Source organism: Calonectris borealis, chromosome 4 (genome assembly GCF_964195595.1).
Source record: "Calonectris borealis chromosome 4, bCalBor7.hap1.2, whole genome shotgun sequence".
NCBI classification, from domain to species: Eukaryota; Metazoa; Chordata; class Aves; order Procellariiformes; family Procellariidae; genus Calonectris; species Calonectris borealis.
Window position 1 is genome coordinate 51,793,313 of NC_134315.1, and position 20,498 is coordinate 51,813,810.

The window sequence follows — 20,498 nt, forward strand, 5'->3', positions numbered from 1 at the left end:
TTACACATTCTCTACACTGACCTTAGAGTCATAAATGGCAAGAAGTAGTTCAGAAGGGCAATTAGATGTTGCTGCACCTCTGCAGCCTGGTTGCTCTACAGTGTCTACAGAAAAGCATCAACTCCAGAAGTTAATTGGGTGGAGGCTATTTCTGCATTTGCCACACCAAAATCTTATTAAAGTTTCTTTGCTTAATTCAAGACTTGACTTTTTCCTTGTAATAAGCTCTAGGGGAGAGAATAAATCTGCTTATTCCAACAAAAGAACAACAGTTTAAGTCTCATGTCATTCATACTTACTGTCCTGCTTTTCATTTTCAATTAGTTTTCTGGGACATCAGGTGGCTAATAGCATAAAATGTAATGGAAAGGTGGAAAAACTCCCTAATTACCCTTCTGAAGAAGGAAATTGGGTATCTCTGCTCAGTAGCTTTTGCTTTGTGTTTTTGAGCTAAGCTTTTCAGGATTGACTCACCTACAGACTGGAAAGAAGATGGGGAACAGTGATCCTTCAATGAGCCAAGCACCTGCACAGTATATTGAGTGTAAAGATGGTCAGAAAAGTCGGAGATATTCATATTCTATTAAAATGCATGGTTTCACCTAAACCCAAATTTTGCCATGATTAGACATATTTCTGGGACCTTATTTACAAAAAAAAGTACATGAAAAAATTTAGTTTTAAAAGTTTCAAGAATTTTCCATGTGGCATGTCAGTATTATGGCACAGTAGGAAATAAAATATGCAAAATATATCTCAAAAAGAGACAAAATGAGAAAATGCCTGTTTGAGCTTTTTCAAGTACTAAGCAAGGCATTTATATTGTATGCAGGTAACAAGGGGACTACTAAAACAGTGATAGGGACTTAATGTTGGGCATTTAAACTGTGGGGGACTGCTACCCAAGATCACTTCAGTAAAAGTCAAATGTCAATCCTAAGTTTCTGGTTATTTCTGCATAAGAGTTCTATAAAAAGATTTCTAAATCCATCTCTGCATTTTTAAAATTCAAAATGTAAAGTGCAAAAACTAAAGATTTCATACTCAGCTTTTTTTGTTTTGAGCTACAGGTGATAATTAAAACTTCTTTGGGAACACTCAGGAATCTTAGTTTGCAACAAGACAAAACAGAAGTCTTTGAAAGATGGGGTATCGCTTGCATTTCAAAAATGGGCGTTTGGTAAAGCAGAAAAGAAACCTCCATTCTGCAACTGAGAGAGAGAAATTTTCAGAGACACTTACAGGGTTTGCATCCCTTATCCCAGTAAGATTGCCCAAATGAACAAATAGTAGCTGGCTGAAGTATACGATGATGCTTGGTGTCTTAATCAAAACTGAGTTGTTCTCATCTCATCAAAATTAAAAGGTATTTCATCATGTCTTTATTCTCAGCAGTGCACAATGTCTCATGGAGCTTCCCTGCAAAAAGGATGAAAAAGGCTCCTACGTATTGGTGTGTTTGATTATGGCGATTCCCCAAAGTAGATTCACCCTGGCTCTAAGCAATGTGTAACGGTCCACGGAAAAATTCGGTTGTCCATAAGACCAGCTATTCTGACCAAGAAAAGTAATAAGACAATAAATGCTCTACACCTGTGGGATTCACTGCACTGAATGTTTATCCTAGGACAGTGTTTGAATTCTAAGGAGTCCCAGGAAATACAGGCTGGGAGGGGGGGAAGAAGATATAGCAAAGTTGCCATCACTTTCATTCTTCTATGTTAATTTTCATATTAAATGCAATTAGCAAGGGCTTTTAGTTAAATAATATTTTCTATGGAAAAAAAATGCCTAATGCCTAAATTGACAGACTTCCCACTTACAGTCATCTTTTTCTCTGAAAGCTTGGTAATTAGATCAATGAGCTATATTACCTGCTCTGTAAGTGTATTATCTATCTACATGTTATCGGCTACTGTAATTTTATGTTTACAGTGCTATTTACTGTAAACGTGTTAAATTAAGGAACACCCCAGAAAGAAAAAGGATTTAGCACATATAGATACCAAACACGATCCATATAGATCCCAAACATGGTAAGGACAAGGTCTGCTACTCTATTTGCTTTAGTAAGATCTACAGCACACAAAATCTGTCTAACTGTATCTTTGCATGGTACTCAAAGTACCTTGAAGTTTCAAGCTTGACTGGGGATTTTAGTGCTAGAACAGTATAAATAAAATTATTCACCATAGAAATCATAGAACTTACCAACTGATTTATTCTTGAGATGCTAGAGAACCAAATGACATGAATTTAGTGAGTTTAAGAACTTCAGTTAGGTAATTAACTACCTGAAAATAATAAACTTTGTAATCCATATTTTGCTCTCAGGCAATATTATACACTAGATATTCACTAGCTAGTACCCCTCCATCCTATCTGGATCTATATGTTCGTGCTGAGCTGAAAATAGAATATTCAAAGGATTTCACAGCTTTCTTAACTTAGGAAAAAACATGTTCATTTCTACAGTAAATGCAATTATCATTAATCTTCCTTTTTTTTTAACTCTATTAATTTAGAAGCACACTCACATTGTACACAGAAAGAAAACATTCACAGGCACAGAATAAATTTAAAACAAATGTTTTATTTGTATAACCCGGTACCTCAGCTTATCATCTTCTCTTAACAGAGAGAAGAAAGCATAAAACAGAGAAGCAACTTATTTTCTGCTTCCAGGAAGAGTCCCAATGATTTTAAATAACAGTATTATTATGGGCAGGTTTTAAAATTAGGCTCAAATTTACAACTTGTTTATAAAGAGTTAATCCATTTTTAATAGGCTGTATGCTAAATGCTAGTGTGCATTAGAAATAATTTGTGAGTACATGCATGCTGGCAATGCATGAAAACTTCTGGAATCTAAATAATCTGAAGAATTGTTCTGTCATTTATTAAAATGCTACTTGCAGTATGTTAACCCTTTTATAATTAATTGAAGCCTACTAACTGCCACTACCCTTGCTGTGTTAAGCAGTGAGTTTCTGCCAAAGCATAAATCCCCCGGGCAGTCCTCAGACAGGCACTATCAAGTCAGCCCTGTCACTCAGTAATCTCAGCTGTCATTCTGCACTGCCTGCTTACACCGGCTGTGGAGTAGGTAGGTGACAGCATGGTGTGACAGTAGCCCTCCAGCCCGGCCTCAGCTGGATGGTTAAACTTGTGCTTCACAGTCCAAAGCATGCCAGTATTAAAGGCTGCACTAGGCAACCTCGGACAAACTTCTCGAGAAAGCATTTTACCAAGAATCTGCTTAGTATTTCCTGTGCATAAATACTGTTGTATCCACAGTAAAGAAACACTATGACTGTTTTCAATTAGTTGAAAATCAAAACCAGATTTCCATCACAGCACAAGAAAAATGCCAGTCACCACGCAAGACTGCAGGCTTTCACATAGGCGAGCAGATCATTAGTAGCAGACCCCAGCAATGACTGCTAGTTTAGATGGGCTTCCAGATGCACATTTGGAAGTGGCTGATCCCAGCAAGGAGCAGGGAGTTGGACTTGATGATCCTTATGGGTCCCTTCCAACTTGAGATATTCTATGATTCTATATTTATTTCACAGTCCCTGATCCTGTAATTGATGGCAAATAAGCAAACTCCTCCAGTTGCATAGAGGTTGAGTTTATAGCAGTTCACAGAATAATTTGCGTTGGAAGGAGACTCAGAAGGTCACTGTTTGCTACATTCAGCTGGAGGATTTGGACTCAATTATGCAGGTCCGTGTGAACTGGAAGAAATAATGTGTCACAAGTTTAGAAGCCAACTAAAATAACAGATTATTGGCTAATGCCTTTCAGCCTTCTGTGGAAAAATAGCCTGTAATCATGCTTCTATCCACTTTCAATGGATATGCTTCATTTGCAATTCCGTGTCAAATCCTATCACTTGCTTACACTGTGTAAGCAAGGTAAGCATTCATCTTGCACGCAGGATACATAGCCATTTGCTTTAGGACAACTCCAAATAGATGTCTATAGGAAGAATAACCTGCCAAAGGCACTGGTTAGCCATGCTGAAACTCAAGGAATGAATTTGCTAGTCGTGGTCTCTTATTCTCAGTTTAGAGTAGACTAGAGATATCACAGCCTTAAGAGATATAATCTTACAGAGATAAAATACACCAATTTACATCGATATTTTGATTGTATGCCTGGTTGGCACCTTCTCTTATATCAGAAAGGCTCACCCTGTTTCCTACAAGGGACCTGTGTCCCACTGGTATTCTGAATGCCCACACTTGGTCCCCACCCAACTGTCAGTTTACCCATAAAATCCAAGCAAAAATCTCTCTCATGTGCCTCTGAACTGCACAGGAATGCAAAAATATTAGGTTTTAGAATACCTTTACATGATTTGATTTTGATATTAACATTTTTGAAATGGCTACTTATCCCTTGCAAAACCAGTAAGAGACAGAGACGCAGAGCAGTCTGCTGGGAGCTGTAGATCCTAATCAGCTAGATGGCCATACTGCATACATGACTGAGAACCTCAGTCTAAAAATACCAGTATCAAGAATCAAATGAATGGTTTTGCGTATCTAAAGAACAAAGCACCAGTTCAGAATAATGATGCTATTTATAGGGCTATGGAATAATATGCATGTACATTATGGATGTTCTTCAATTTCACAGATGTGATTTTATTCTGTTACAGCCATCATGACTCATAGTTAAGCTTTACAATATACAGAACAGAATTAAATGAAAGTCAGCAGGGATTTGCTTCATACTTTATAATTATAAAGATCTATATGTATATATTAATATTAAGATAAAAAATATTATGTATGGTCAATACTAAAGTAGGTAATTGCATATTACAGCAATGATGATCCTTATGGCAGTGAGTTTGAAGAGCTACGAAGAGAAAAGAATATTCTCAGCATAAAACTACAAAAGAGCATTAGCAGAAACCAGGGGCATAGACTACTGTGGCCACGCCGTACTCTTGTATCCCCTGGCAGTTTATTAGATACTTGATTTTGTAAATCTTCAACGTAGCTTTTACAATGGACCATGGCCATATCAAAAGCAACATTTTACTTATAGGTGAACAAAAAAGAACAGAAAAGGACTAAAAAGGCCCCCAGGAAAAATGCTTTGAAATAGAACAAAACCACTTGTGAGATGTTTTCAAGACCAATCCACCACAGTGGAGTGAATGCCTACCACAACGTAATACCCCTTTTTTCACCCCAAATTAAAGCATGAATAGGATTTGTCAGACAGACAGGAATACACTTCAATAACAGATAAGGATAACAAAGAGTTTTTAAGGATTTAATTTTAACAGCTCCTCTGGACACTAACTGGAAATAAGATATACCATAGAACAACTTCTTGCTAAATCCATATGACACCCATATTTTTGTGCAAATATTAACATTCTTCATAATCCTATTTTTTCCTAACACTTAAATGTTCATACAGAAAACAGTGCAAAGGAGTTTTTTGTCTCTTCTGGATTATTTTTGTGTCCAATCAACACTATACACATTTTGGAAAGCATCATTCCCACCAGCTATCTGGGGTCACTTTTCAGCTAGTGTAAATGAAAGAATATGACTGCAGTGTACCAGCAACAAAGTGTAGTAACTCTTGGTATTGTGCAAATACTTAACCTTCGTCTCAGTGCCGGAATAAAAATACCTACAGGGTGTTCTATTGGGTGAGCTAGAGCAAATTTAATCTGAAGACTTCAGAATAGTTCAGAGGCGTTTTTGAGTTCATGTCACTATATTCATGGAAGATAGTGACTCTCCAGCTAGATTTTGACTTTCAATGCAATTTATCTAACCTGTCAGTGGATAGGTACATGGTCCCTTCTGATCTTCATCTGCAGAGGATACAAATTGTGCTGTTAAATCTGAGATTTACTGTTTGACCTTTCAGCTCTAGCAGGTTGCTTTTCAATCCTGAGTTATTTGGAAAAATAGTTATTTTCCCCTTTAACTGTACAGTGATCCTATAGCTGCTGGCCCCCACTAGACGCTGCTGACTTCAGAATCACCACTAGATCTCACTTTAAACAGTGATCCAAATTTGTTAAGGCTTTTCAGAATAGTAAAGCTAGATGCTCAGTCTTACTCAAGTTCCCAAATCCTGCAGGTCACTCAAAATACAAGCTATAAACAGCAGGTATTTTCTTTGCTGTTCATTTGTTTAGCGTAAGACAAATCATCCTGCACTCATAACACTGACAGACACAAAAGAAAACACTCCATTTGCCCTTCAGTTCAGAGAGGCTGCTCACCCTTCACTTCATCTCGAGAAGACTGTAAACAAACAAACCTGTTTGGCCAACTGATCCTTCTTCACCAAGCCAGTGGCTGCAGCAATGTTCCCTGCTCCTTCCACTGTCTTCTGGGCCACCGCCGTCACTCCTGTCACCACTGCTCCCCCAACATTAGACACTTGCTCTTTGGTCTTCTCAGCCACTGAGAAGCAGAAGATGGAAAAACACATTATGGCTCTGGGAGCTGTAAGTTTTTCAGAGAATCATATCTGTCACTGACAGTGCAACATCATGAAGAGCCATAAGGCCATTACACTTTGCGTACCCTAAGTGGACCTTAAGAAATAAGGCTATCCATCTGGTAACACTGGAGCAGCAGAAGTAAAAATATGCCTTATTTTGGCTCAAATTCTTTCATGTGAAAGACATTTGACATTTTCATTCATGTCTAGTTGTACTTTAGGGAAGAAAAGTCATTACTTAAGGGCCCTTACTGTGCCCAACTCACTGTGTAATGTATAATAATTGCATTCAATATATCCCAGTTTGGAAATGCATTCCAATTACTCCACCAAAAACTTACTGCATGTTACAGGGCAAGGAAGACAATATTGTTTACATTAGACTCAAAAGCCATTGATTATTCTTTTATTTTTTAAAATATACTTGATTAATAAGCTTAGAGAATTTCTAATACAACCTTTTATCTGGTTCTCTGAGATTTTTGCCCCACTGCTGATGTGTCCATCCATAACACACTAATCTACAAAAAGACTGAATGCCAAAGATGCTAAAGCAAACTGGATTAATAGCCAACTTCCAACCCCCAGGGAAACAACAACTCATTTAGCCTACATATACATCAGCGGTTGCCATTCTATCTTTCAGAACATTACTGGGTTCTTTATGCTCATTCATCCCCAAGGGCTTTTTCTGACAGCAGCTTGCACTATAGTGAAACCGCTTTAAGATAAGAGATGGGATGACTTCATGCCTTAAAGTTACATGGTCAGATTTTTGGAAAACAAACACATTTACTCATCTAAACAAGGGACTGTTCTTCAAAAACATCCACTGGATAGCTTTATAGTTCTAACTAATCCTATAGTTTCCTTCAGCCCAAATCTCATCTGATCCATAAAATGTATTCATAGCTCTATTTGCACCCTTTATGAGCACAGGATGGATTCTGCTTGGCAATTAGGCCACCCTTTCAGAGACTTTTTTGGGAAGCACGTATGAAGAGAAGACTTTCTATGGATAAATTAGATTTCTTAATTCCTTACACGAAAAGTGTCAGCTGTTCGTATCACAGGGCATGCAGCATAGATTGCTATGATTGACATTAATAAAAACAACACGTCAGGCACACTGTTTACCTTTCTAGCTTTTTCCTAATTGTTGTTATTTGAAGACCCAAATAATAAATATCTGCTGACTGAAAATGGAGGCAAATCATTTAGCACTCATCCTAACTAACTTAAAGTGAAAAACTAGTAACCGATTGAGTATTATCTCTATGATGACCAAACCCAGAAGCTTTCATTATAGAGCAGGACAACAATGGACTATACATCGTCTGAAACTAGAAAAAGTCTGTTCCAAAGATCTTTTAACCTATACATGCTAATAAGATACAAATTCACAAGAAATTTCATTGTATGCATCCAGTACTCTATTGCCATGCTTCTTCCAGGAAAAAAAAAATCAAAAGTGGGTTTTGCTGAAAAACAAATGTTGCCCTCAGGGAAGGTTTGACATAATGCTAGCAAGTGCAGGAAGACATCTAGTAAGATGCCCTATTTGATTATTACCAGCTACAGACTGCAAAAGCTCTGGATTCTACACATGAAGTCTCTATAGGAAGTTTTTCACTGGTTCTTGCAAACACATATCTTAAGGTCTGTGTTCTAGTTACACATTATATCTTCCAAAGAATATTAAGATCTGATTGTGTACAGAGTCTTTCAGATACAGAGTAACATTATGAGATGGAAACTTTACACGTTCACATTATTTAGAGTGGCAAGAAGTAATCTCAAACAGAGCTATGTAAAAAAAGTAGCACCTTGCAAAAATACGCTTTAAAATAAGTGATATTCTCCAAGAAATTTAAAAAAAGAAAAAAAAAAGAGATGTGTTTTGGGTAAGTTTCAGTATTGCTTTTTATTTTTTCTCTGTCTCACTCCTTTTCTGGGAGAGAAGGAAAAAGAAAACAAAACCAACAGAAGATACATAAATCAAGGTCCTTTTTATATATATTTTCTTCTGTTTTTTGTTGTTGTTGGTTTTTTTTTTTTTGGTTTTCTTTTTTTGTGTGTGTGTGGAAGTGATACACAGAGTTTTGAAAACTCCCTTTTCCAAAATATGTTGAACACTTAAAATGGACTCAGCAGGCTTGATGCTGACAAAGGATCACATGCTCAGCCGCTCTTAAGCAGACTCCTTCCTTCTGATAAAATGATAAAGCATGGTTGCACTATGTTCATTGTCAATACTCATAATTAGTTTCATTATCTCACAATCTTAAAAAACTGCACCTCAAAAGTAAAACATGAAGAAATAGAGTGAAATTGGGTGCACTGTGGATACTGCAATAGAAAACACTTAATTCCTGATGCCACTATTAAAACCACATTTCTCAGACTATGTTGTCATGGCAAGTACGACCAAGAGCAACTATCCAGTGGCTGCCATTCCCACTCTTAGAGCGTTTTGGGAAAGCTCTGTCTGAAGTCTATTTTCTCCTTCCAGAAACACATTACCCTAGGAAAGGCTGGGTACATGCAAACAAAACAAAAAAGCAAAGAATCAGGCCGCTAACACTGTTATTGGCACAACAAGAAGATACCTGATAATAGTAACAAAAGCAGTATATTTAAGATTGCTTCTATTTCAGACATAGCCTAAGAAAGCTGACACAGAAGGTAGCATGAAAGACCCCTCATACACTGCTTCAGAAATCAGAGCCATGACTATAAATCCAGCAAACTATACACATAGCACAGATTTGCAAAAGCCCTCAAATTAGTAGGAGAGAGTCTTCCTTCCTGTCTCTAAGGAATATCTAAACACCATCAAAGTCCCTATTACCAGAGTGACTCTGTAAATAATCTCCAGCTTCGCGACCCTTCAGCTCTGGAACCCTAGCAACAGGAGAAATAGAAACAAAATAGGTTTCCAGTCTCATATATTTATTGCTTACACTAAGTAGTAACAGGGGAAAAGCATTAAATGCACACAAACAAATCAGTTCAGAATGCAGGGGGCTGATACCAACTAGTTAATTTAGTCTGAATACCAGGTGGTTTAATGATCTTAAGCCATTAAGTCTTTGTAAAGCTGATGTCTGCTTTGCATCACAGTGCTGAGAAACAGAGTAAATCAGATTCTTCAGAGTTCTGCTGTGCTATGGCCCGATTACTTCTGTCCAGCTATGCAGAGACTGTCCATACCAGTAAGTGATCCTGGGATTGTGTACAATGACCATGCCAAGGCTAACTTTGAAATTGAAGTTCTAATACTAACTATAGCACTGTGCAAAAATTATTAGCATTGAAGCTTTCTTTTCCCTACTTATTATAAACAACTGGATAACATACGATATCAATGTGAAACCTTTGGAGCAATTCAAAATGAGAACTAGTTGCTTTCAATTTTGAACAATAGAAGTAGATGAAAACCACAGGATTTCTCTGAATTAATGAAATTACTCTCATTGCGCTAAATATACTTTTGAATATGTATTTCAGACAGTAAGGTCTAAATACTTATTACTTAGGTACTTGAAGAATTCATTTACAAAGAAGCCGTAAATGCATTGGGGGTTCTTTAATTCATACAATTTACTGTAAGATACCCGATGGAGTTAAGACAAGCACAACAGGATACCAATAACAAAGAACATCAAGAAGTACAAGAATGATCAGATAAAAGAATTAAGCAAAATACTTGACTATGGTTCATAACTGTTGATATTGTGTCTTGACTCAGCTTCAGGAAATGGACACGTGGTTGAAGTATTAAGGGTTTTTTGGCCCTGATCTTTTGTACAAACTAGTGCTTTACTTTGATTATCAGGAGATGGACTGTAAATATTTCGTCTTTGATACTGTACATTTCTGGACATTTACCCCTGGGAGATAAGCAAGATGGATGAATTATGCATTTACAGTCAAAGGCCAGTAGACACGTTAATTAGGCAGGCAAGTCAGATACACAAGCTAACACCCAGAAAACCAATAAGCAAAGCTTCTTCGTCTTCAGAAGTTCTGAGAAAGGGTGACCTGACAAACAACATGCTCACCATATTCCTGTGAATCACAGCCTGGCATCCTCATTTTACAGTGTCTTGATGCCACTAAACCTGGTACAATCAGGTCATACTTTGTTTAAAGCAAGAAACATCTCAGTCTAGTATTTCTGGGTTTGGAAAGCAACTGACTGAAAAGCATATTTAGTTGTTCAGCACTTTGAGGTGTGTCAGCTCCCAGTCCCTTCACCAGCAAAAGGTTTTAAACCTATTCAAAAATAGCAAAACTAGTAAGACCTTGGAACTCAGTAAAAAAAGACTGACTGCACAACTGTGAACACACACTCATTTTGATCTGTGATTCTAGTTTGCATTTGACTGTCTCCAACCTCTTGAATCACTTTTATTCACATAACAAAATGTGTTATTTCACCTCAGGTTTCACATGATATTAACAATCTGGTGCATCACAAGACCACCAGAACTGGTGGACTCCTAGTCCTATGAAGAGGGACAAGTAGGTCTTTACAAGTGCCCTAAAAGGCAGTTTTGTCACACATCAACTTTAATAGCGTTGATTTAAATGGATTTGATTTCTAAGACAACTTCACTAGTATTTCTCACTGTCTTCATATTGTATCTCATAGCATTGCTAGAGTGAACCCAAATCTGTTTTTACCTACCTTCTCTGCTTGCCAGGACAACTCTTCATAGACTTGCAATTTTTTTTAATTTTTTGTTTTCAAAATATGTGCTCAAGCAATTCCCCTGTTCTTACCCTACCAAACCCATACTGTTTCTTTTTAGAAACCGTGCTCTCTGGATTTTGCATTAGGTCTCCTCTTCTCACTGCCATGTCCTCTATTTTCCATTTTCATTCAACAGCCAAACTCCTTTCAAACAGTTTAATAGGCCAAAAGGAAGCAAACTGTGGCACAGAACCCATTATTCCCAAGCTTTGGGTGTTTCACTTTGTGTCACCCATTTCCTAAAGTGGGTGAGGAGCAACCACTGTTTTGCCTAAAATTTGCAATAACTTTTCTGAATTTTCTATTCATAGATGCAGCACATAACAGATGTGCTCTCCTTATGTTTGACTTTATAGTCTGTTTCGTATCTTCCAGAACAAAATTTAACATCTTTTCAAGCCTGTCAAAAATTCTGTTCACCTACTTAAAATTTCCTGTCTCACTACACATCCTGCAATCAGGTAAAGATGATACTCGCAGCATTTGGGATCAGTTGTTTCTCTCGGGAGGAGGGAAAGAATTTCCCCACTAAACTAGCCTACTACAGAGTCCCAGGGCTTCAGCAAGTTTCATATATGTGCAAATGCCCTTGACTTTTATTCTACCACAGCCCAGCTTGGTGAACATCACCTCTATTAACTAGCTTGCTAGTGCTGTCAGTTGCTGTCCCCACATCTGTGATGACATTAGATATATGTGCCTCAAATCTCATTCTACTGCAATCCTCTACTGGTTATAGTAATGATCTCTCTGAATATTTCTCTTAATTGAGGTCTAACAAACAGAGATTTCAAACCTCGTAACAAGAACATGCATGTTTAGCCTGAGGCTAAACTCTGAAGGACTATCACAGATGTTCTGTTCAGTTTTGTTACTAAAAATACTCTTGACTGACTTCTCAATCATTTATTTGGGTTGTGATATTAAGTACTGCCAGGTTAAGTTTACCTCCAGTTGTTTATCCTTTGCATTGGCTTATGTGAGCACAGGTGAATGATACACTGGCTGTATACAGAACAAAAAGAAAGAAGAAATCCTTTTCTACTCCCTTACTTATTTGATTTCTAATTTCTTAGGGGAGAAACACCTTAAATTTCTTGACCACGCATTTTCTTCACATTTCCAGAAGTCCCATATTCTACAGCAGAAAATTACACATTCTATTCAACGCACTATGGTCAGCTGAGGTTTTCCTGCACTTTGTAGAGATCAAAGACTTCCATTCATTTTGCCACTTACTACAAATTATTGGTTACTGGTTTCAGTTCATACCTAAAATGATCCCTGCAAATCAATTTAAAATGCAAATTTACTTTTTTCAGTGTAAAAATGCTAATGTGAATACACATGCCCAGCATTAACTTAAAAGTTTGAAAGTGCTGTTGCTACCGAGAGATTAGATAGTTCTAAAAAACATTTCAAAACCCTCACAACTGTGACAAATTCAAATCAGTTTATCGAAACTCTGAAATTTGTTTCTTTCCTGTAAGCCATTTCCCTTCTATCCTCCCACCCAACCAACTCCGGTGGGACACACTGATGAGTCACAAGAATCTTTTAGGAACGGAGGGAGTGATGGGGCACGTCCACACTGCAGTGGCAGCACCACTGCGGGTGCAGCAAGCACACCTTATCTGAACGTGCACTATCTGTGTGTTGTTGGAAACAGACCTCAGGCTGGGATGAAGAACCACTAAGAGCACAGGTGATACTCAGGCATTAAGCTCACATGGAATTCTCTGCGCCCACAGATGTACCAGTTTACAGCCCTCTCGATCAGTCCTGTCAGCTTATGAACAAAGACACATTTTCCTCATTGGGACAAGTGGATCCCATCAGGCCTTAGCATACCTTGTGTTTCAAAGACTCTTCCGTGATTATAAAAAACAAAGTTCTGGCAGAGGCACCAGTGCTGGAGCCAGGTATTGATGTCTTGGGCACACCTGTTTCTTCCAAAGTCTCTCCCCATTACCGGGAGGATAGAGGAAAACATTACCTGTGCTCCTGTACCTTTTAGCAGTCTTTCCAGGGCTCTGAAATCTCTTTTGATCAACCTTGCACTTCTGGTTGCAACATCATTAGTATCCACATGAAAGATCAGGAGCAGGTAATAGTCTGAAGGTTGTACTAAGCTCATCAGTCACCTGGTGACATCTCTGATTGGGGACCCAGAGAGGCATCAGACTTCCCTAACAAGGTGGTCTGGTCTGCAAATGGGTGCCACCGTTCTGCTTAGGAGGGAGTCACCGGTGACCATAACTCGCCATCGTTTCTTCTCGGCGCTGGTCTGAATGCAGGTCTTGCTGCAAGGGGTTGGCTGATGCGCCCTTGGCGAGGGTACTTACACAGGTTCCTCCTTTTCTATCCTATCAGGCGCTTTGTCTACCACACCCAGACCCTGTACCTGCTCCGTACAGGTAGCCGAGAGGGTTCCTCTTACCGCTGCGTGCGGTGACCTGCTCCCGCCCCCCCATCCCCCACAACGCTGCCTTCCTCCCGGCACAATCCCGGGCCTACCTCCGTAGCGGCCACGCTGAGCTGACTTCTGCGCACCAGCGATGGCAGAGCACAGCTCCGTGGGCCGAGCTCCCTCTCAGACGCAACCCGGCCTGCCCACCTCCTCCTGCAGCCCATCCACCAGGTCACGCCTCCCGCAGGCCTGCACGCTACCGCCCTCCGTCTCGGGGAGGACGCCCGCAGACACCCCGCGGCCTGGAGCCCGGGCGTCTCCCTCCTCCGACGGGAGCCCGTCTGCGGGGCTGCCCCGGCCCCAGCGGGAGCAGCGGAGGGCAGGGCCTGCCGTCGGGCGGGCGGGTGGCCTCAGCCGCTGTAAATCACCCGCGCGGCCGGGCGCAGGCTCCGCCCCTTGCCCGCTCGTCCAATCGGCGGGCCCGAGCTCAGCCGCGCGGGGAACGCCCCCTGCCGAGCCGCAGCCTCTCGCGGCCCGCTGCTGCTGGCGCTGCGGTCCTCACGCAATAGCCGCGCTACACGGGGGTTGTACAGCGGGCAGCTGAACGGTAGCTTGGGTGCAGCCACACCGGCAGCGACTGTAGGGCAGGGCTGAGTTAGCGACTGCGGAGGTGAGACTCCATTTCGCATCCCAGCTTCGCTGTGGCCAGTCTCAAAGGCTCAAGCACGGACACGCTGCTGACCTCACCTGCCTTAACTGCAAACACCCCCGGGGGTTCCTCCTCTCTACCTACCTCTTCCAGTCCCTACCGTATGAAGGAGGCTCCTTCTACATTATTTTCCCTCCTCCGTTTGTTGCAGTAATTTCTGTCTCCCCGACTAGCATCGGTCCTGTCCGACTGTGAGCTCCCAAATCAGCAGATTAAAGCCCTCCTGACATATGCCCAAGTCCCTCCCTACTTCGCCTTCCACAGTCCTCCTCCAGTGGCATTCCTCTCCTTCACTCCCACCTCCAGATCCCACTTTTCTGCCTCCTCAGGAGACAAGGAGACAAACCTGGGCACCCAAGCCAGGCTTTCGGTTCCTATAGGTCAAAGTTCTTCATAGCAAAAAAAAAAAAAAAAATTAAGAAAGACTTCACTTTTTTTATGCCAACTAGTTTATAACTTTCCAGCACAGAATATTTCACCTTTGGCAATAAACAAATAACAGAAAGACTCTTGATTTATCTATTTTCACAAAAGCACATTATGTCCTTCGGTTTAGGAATCTGGTTTCATCAGTCCCCTGGCTCATACTAGTACAGCTTGACTTTGATTCAGAACATCCCTCAAAAAACCCTTCTCACACAGAAACAACTGTATTAAATGTACGTATTTGATTGTAAAACAGTCTATGCATTTTGACAAAATGAATGTTGCTTTCTGCCTCTCAATTTTTCTGTTTTTTTATCATTCATGCATTGGAGTGCTCTCAAAAAAATACATTTTTAACCACTGAATGGTTGGTTAATCAAACGTAGGGAGGCAGTTAATTAAGTTAATAAATTAAGTTAATAAATTAAGTTAATAAATTAAGTTAATAAATTAAGAGATAATTGTCTTACCTGTTGTGACACCATGAACAACTCCTTCCTTGGTCCTGGAACCTAAACAAAGAACAATATTAGGTTGAAAACATATGTTCTTAAGTACTGGTAAAGACTAAATGGATGATAAAGAGGGATGAATATATAGATTACATACAGTTGCATACAGTATTTCCTAAGATTATTAAAATTAATTCAAGAGATTTCAATCTAAAGGAAAGGGCAAAACCATCAATAAAGAGCAACTGCATGAATGCATATTGACTGTGGAAAGGTGAATAATACTGGAAACACTTCTGCAGTTTATTTCTTGCATGTACTGACTTCCTTGCCATTTTCTTAATAGCTGTGTTAATTAAGCCTCCCACTTTGCAAACTCACATGGATGACTGCTTGGAAACCATGTTACTGTTAATGTCCTAAGGAGACTCATGCATGCATTTGCAGAAGATCAGAGCCAAAGTTTCCAGAAGATCCTTACAATTTCATCTTACAACTCTTCTCCAGATCTCAGTTTGCAGGGGTTAACAACCGCTACTGAACTACAGAAAGACCTAGAGGTTAAAATCATGGGGAGCTGGTAGCGCTAGCCAGAGTCAGACAAAAATTAGTCTGAAAGGGAAACATTAACCAGTAGATAGGATTCAACCATGACAATGCCACGGGGGTCAAACCCAAGGTCTGCTGCATCCAGTGTCCTCCTTGTCACAGGCACGTGCGACAACTTATGTAGAGATTTTGCAGACAGAAGCCTAGAGCTAATACTAGACTGAGACGTCACGCAAGACCTGTAAGCAATGTAACTCTGCCACCCTGAAGACCAAACTTGTTTCTGGAACACCTATGTAAAAATATCATGACTTTTTACCATGCTGTATGAAAGGGAACAATCTCTCCTGTCTTCAATGGGCAGAGAAACAAATTAGCGTATTGCTGTTGAATACGTAACTCCATGTCTTTTTCCCTACCAGAGCTCTACTTGCCCTTGTCAGGTTTTATAATTTGGCTACATTTCAGGGATTAGTACTCATCCGTGGACTATGATGCTTAACATTTTGCAATTACGCATTACAGAGGCAGAGTTTATGGTTCCTAGTTTATCATCTTACCCTAGTCTGCCTGACATAAGGTTATTTTTTTTTTTATTATCAAAACAGAAATTGCCTTATTTGTAATGCAATTTTTTTGTCTGTATGTCATTCAGTATTTGAGACATTCTAATTTATAGTTCTGACTTTACACTTCTAACATCTATATGATTTTAGCTTAATGCTATGTATAAAATCATATACAAACTGATATAAGCAGAAATATATTAGAAGAAAATGTATGAGCAGAAATATATTAGAAGAAAGCAACTTTTTCCACAATTCTTTACAATAATACAATTAAACACTGAAATAAAATATAAGTTCATTCATCAATATGTCTTTCTTGCTGCTAGCGCCAATTTATGGAACTTAAGCCATGTATTTATGGCACTATCAGATTGATTACAGCATTGAAAAAGGTCTGTTATCTATGAGCTAGAGCAGAATAATAATCCGTGATAAATAAGAGAAAAAAGATGTTGCATTAAGTAAAATGACATGTTCCTTTAACTAGCAAATGAAGAAGTTAAACAGCTGAGAAATCTTTCCCCCCTTTATTCTGATTTTCTCTTTTAAAAAAGCTTGTTTTATCTCAGTGAAAATATTTACCATTGAAAGAATTGTCCATTTTATTAAATCCAAGGTGTTAATGTCTAAGGACTTGTTTTAGGACTTTGGTTCTCAATCTTGCGGCACCACGAGACCTAGGGAAGCAAAGCACTTTGAGCACATGCTGGAATCTAAGCAGATGATGGTTCTACCAACTTCTAGAAAGAGACTAAACACCATTTCAGGCTTACATGTGTCTATCGGAACACTTAACATTAAGCATATGCTTTTAAACGCATTGTTAGACCTGGCCAATATCTCATTCATCTTGTTGAAGTTACTGTCTGCGAGCCAAGCCACTAACACACGGAAACCTGTGAATAGCAAGTACTCGGTTCCCTAGGGCTGGTAAGAGATGGATGGTATGACAGAACTCCCTGAGGACCTCTGCAAGGCACGTATCTCCAGAGGGACATATGCAAATTCATTCTCACTTCGCTTACCCTGACGTAACACTGCTATAACCACAACCAATATAGAAATGCTGGTCTCTTTCTGTTAGTGGAGGACAGGCTTCCTTTAGCGAAAGCTCGGCTCACAGACCCATACAGAACAGAGAGATGTCCAGCCAAATCCATTACTTGGCAAACCACCAGCTAAGCGGTGGTCCAGACTTTACAGCAATGTTAGAGCTCAATACTATTTGCCCCACTACTGCACACTTGCATGGAAGTAGCTGTTTCTGCAGCCACAGCTACAACAGGATCTAGAAGTACATTAGGATCTGCCAGAACAGGCCTACAAATACAACAGATGAATTCTGTAGGACGACTTCTGGCTGGCAATGAAGGAAAGCTGGTCATCCTCATTTTTTCTGAGAGAAACTAGCTGTCTTGCATTCCAGCATTCCCAAAACATCAACAATCTTTCTCATTATACCCTGCGTAACAGGGGGAACGGAGGAATCAGAGTAGGGATAATATAAAGACCGAGGAACCTAACACTGACCCACACTACTCAGGTGATGCAGGAGCAATAGTAGTACATGGTAACGCTACTTTTCCTTGTTATAATACAATTTGTGCGAGGGGAGGGAGAAGCCAAAATGAGAACTTTTGCCTTTGTGTAATTATAAAAAAACCACAATAAACTCTCTTCACTTCATTATTTATTATCATCACTGTCATTATTGCAAAAAGAAAGTGTATATCAGCAGTGTGGCAACACACTCATTTCTGGGCTTTTTGAGAGACAAACAAGCCCTCTGTGAGATTCAGGTCATTTAGTAGGAGATGGTTAAAGACAGGGAAACTTAAGCCCAAATTAGGGGAGGGAGAAATCATCGTGTAAGGAAAACAGTTGCTCCCAAGTGCTGAAGCCCATTATTCTACCAGACAGACTTTGAGTCGCTTGACTACTCCGCTGGCTTTTCTATTACCAAAGGAAAATAAGAAACCTTATGACAAGAGAGCGCAGCAGAGGAATTTGGATGGTCTTGCCAAATAGGTCATGACTGCACTGTTCTACTCTAAGGCCACGTGCCAGCTAAGCACAAGGAGTAGTAAACAACTCATCCACTAGCCACCCCGCTCCTGATAAACTATTTCTTTGTTCTGCTAGGATATAACACATCAAAAATGATCGGACTGGAAACTTCCATTCCGGATCACTGAACATGCGCTCAAGAGTCAATTAAGCAAAAACGTCAGCTCCCTGGTAGCAACACAGAGCTCAGGAACTCTTGAGCAGTACATCACTGAGAGCATGCAAGAGCATCCTTCTTGCTCTCAGTTCCTGGTTTCAAAGCGAGCGGGGGTAAGTATTGCCACTTGTTTCCTCGCTGCTTCACACCTACAGCTCTTGAAGGACACATAGAGACCCAGTTTTAAATTTATGGCATAGACAACGCGGCATAAGACTGCTGAGTTTCAGTCCTCCTTTCTAATCAATGATCAGGCCATTCTTTGACATAGGGAATGGTTCTGATGCTGTGCTTGTAGGAGTCAAGACAGAGCCACTGATTTCAGTTGGCCAATGCTGAAGTACATTAGTAGAGGAATTTAGGGAAAAAATAACTGAAAGCATAAAACCACTATAGACTGTATTGAACAGTATCCGAGGTATTAAAAAGCAGGACAAAGACAGTGGACTGAGAGAAGAAAGAACAGACTTCAGCATGGAGAGGGGAAAATAATCCCTAGAAAAACCCCCACCACGCTCCCTCAGCTCTAAGTTTCCCCTGTGCCAAAGGGAACTTTTCTTGTGCCAAGAAAAAAAAAAAGAAGGAAAGAAAAGAAATGTTACAACAACCCCATTTCATCCCAAGCAGTAGCTTTTGTTAACAGAACTCTTACCAGGTAGAATTATGTTACAATCTTTCACATAACAGCTAACAGCAACCTGGACAGAAAGGTCCAGATGCTTTCAATATTTACTTAAATTCCACTGATTTCATAGTGGAGACCATATCACCTAGGGGATCTGGACCAAAGACTTTGCATCTTATTAATTCTCCAGCAGCAATGGAAGGCTGAATGTTGTGGAGCTGACTGTCGAAACTGAAAACGGTTACAGGTCCCTCTCAGCCCAATGTTGTTAGGTCCTTTTTTACAAGATGTCAGGCAGCTTTCACAGCATAATCTGGCTGTGAAACTCGCATCTGAAAATCCAACCATAGAGAAAGGGAGAGAGAAACCTTCAAGAGCTCTAATGCAGCGTGCTGCTCCTCTCCTCTGCTCATAAAGGAGTTTCACCACCTTTTGCATTGCAACCGTTATCAGCCTACAGAACTGAGAGATTATCACAACAGCCTTTGCTAATGCTGCTCAGGAGAAGAGCTGCCCCTGCTGTGTGCTTGGGAAGTAGAGAGAGAAACACCCAGCTCCTCGTTTCCCCCTTACCCTAATCGATCCTGTTGAAACTTCAGCTGGGGAAACTGTGGCTTCCTACAAGCAGGTATGGGCAGGCAGACACCCAGACACATGAGCTGCCAGAGCTCCTCGAGGCAGCTTCCAACCAAGGGCTTTTTTACCAGCACGACTGAAAATGTGCATATAGCTCTTTCCCCCATGAAAAGCAGGCATCTGCTGTGGGAAGGATCCTTCACCATTACTACAGTCATATGCACGGGTCCTCATCACAGCTCAAGGCTCTGCTGTCCGCACTATTTTATTCTTGATATAAATAGCAAGCCTGCCCTCCAAAGTTCAACCTCAGCAAAAGCGTCTCTGAAGACAATAGGAAATCTGTTGCCTTTGGGAGCAGAACTAGGTTCAAATATTATTACTGTCTGGAGAACAGGTCAGACGCAAAGATTAATTCAGCACACAATGCAGGTTTCTAACACAACTAGATCAATGACTCTAGAAGCATGGTCAGGAACTACAAGGAAAGAAAATAAAGAAGAAAGCCCCACCCCTGAAAAATAACTCCGATATCAAGCACAATGTACAATGAAAGAACATCTATTTTGATCTATTGAAAATGAACAGACACTCATTTTAAAATAGACTCATCTTACAATTAGTTTTCAAAATGACTGCCATCTCTGTTGGCAAGAGCACCAAGCTTTGCTATAGCTCAGCAGGAGAAAAGCGTATTCCAAATGAGT

General features: G+C 40.1%; 1 protein-coding gene across 3 annotated transcripts in view; it reads right to left on the reverse strand.

The window, feature by feature from the left end:
* The window catches only part of SNCA (synuclein alpha), a 70,885-nt gene that overhangs the window by 46,740 nt on the left and 3,647 nt on the right, over window positions 1-20,498 (reverse strand). For all 3 annotated transcript variants that reach the window (XM_075150592.1, XM_075150594.1, XM_075150593.1), the window contains exons 3-4: window positions 15,267-15,308; window positions 6,307-6,452 (exon numbers count right to left, since the gene is read on the reverse strand). In XM_075150592.1, the coding sequence (XP_075006693.1) occupies window positions 6,307-6,452; window positions 15,267-15,308 (188 nt within the window). The remainder of the gene's footprint in view (window positions 1-6,306; window positions 6,453-15,266; window positions 15,309-20,498) is intronic.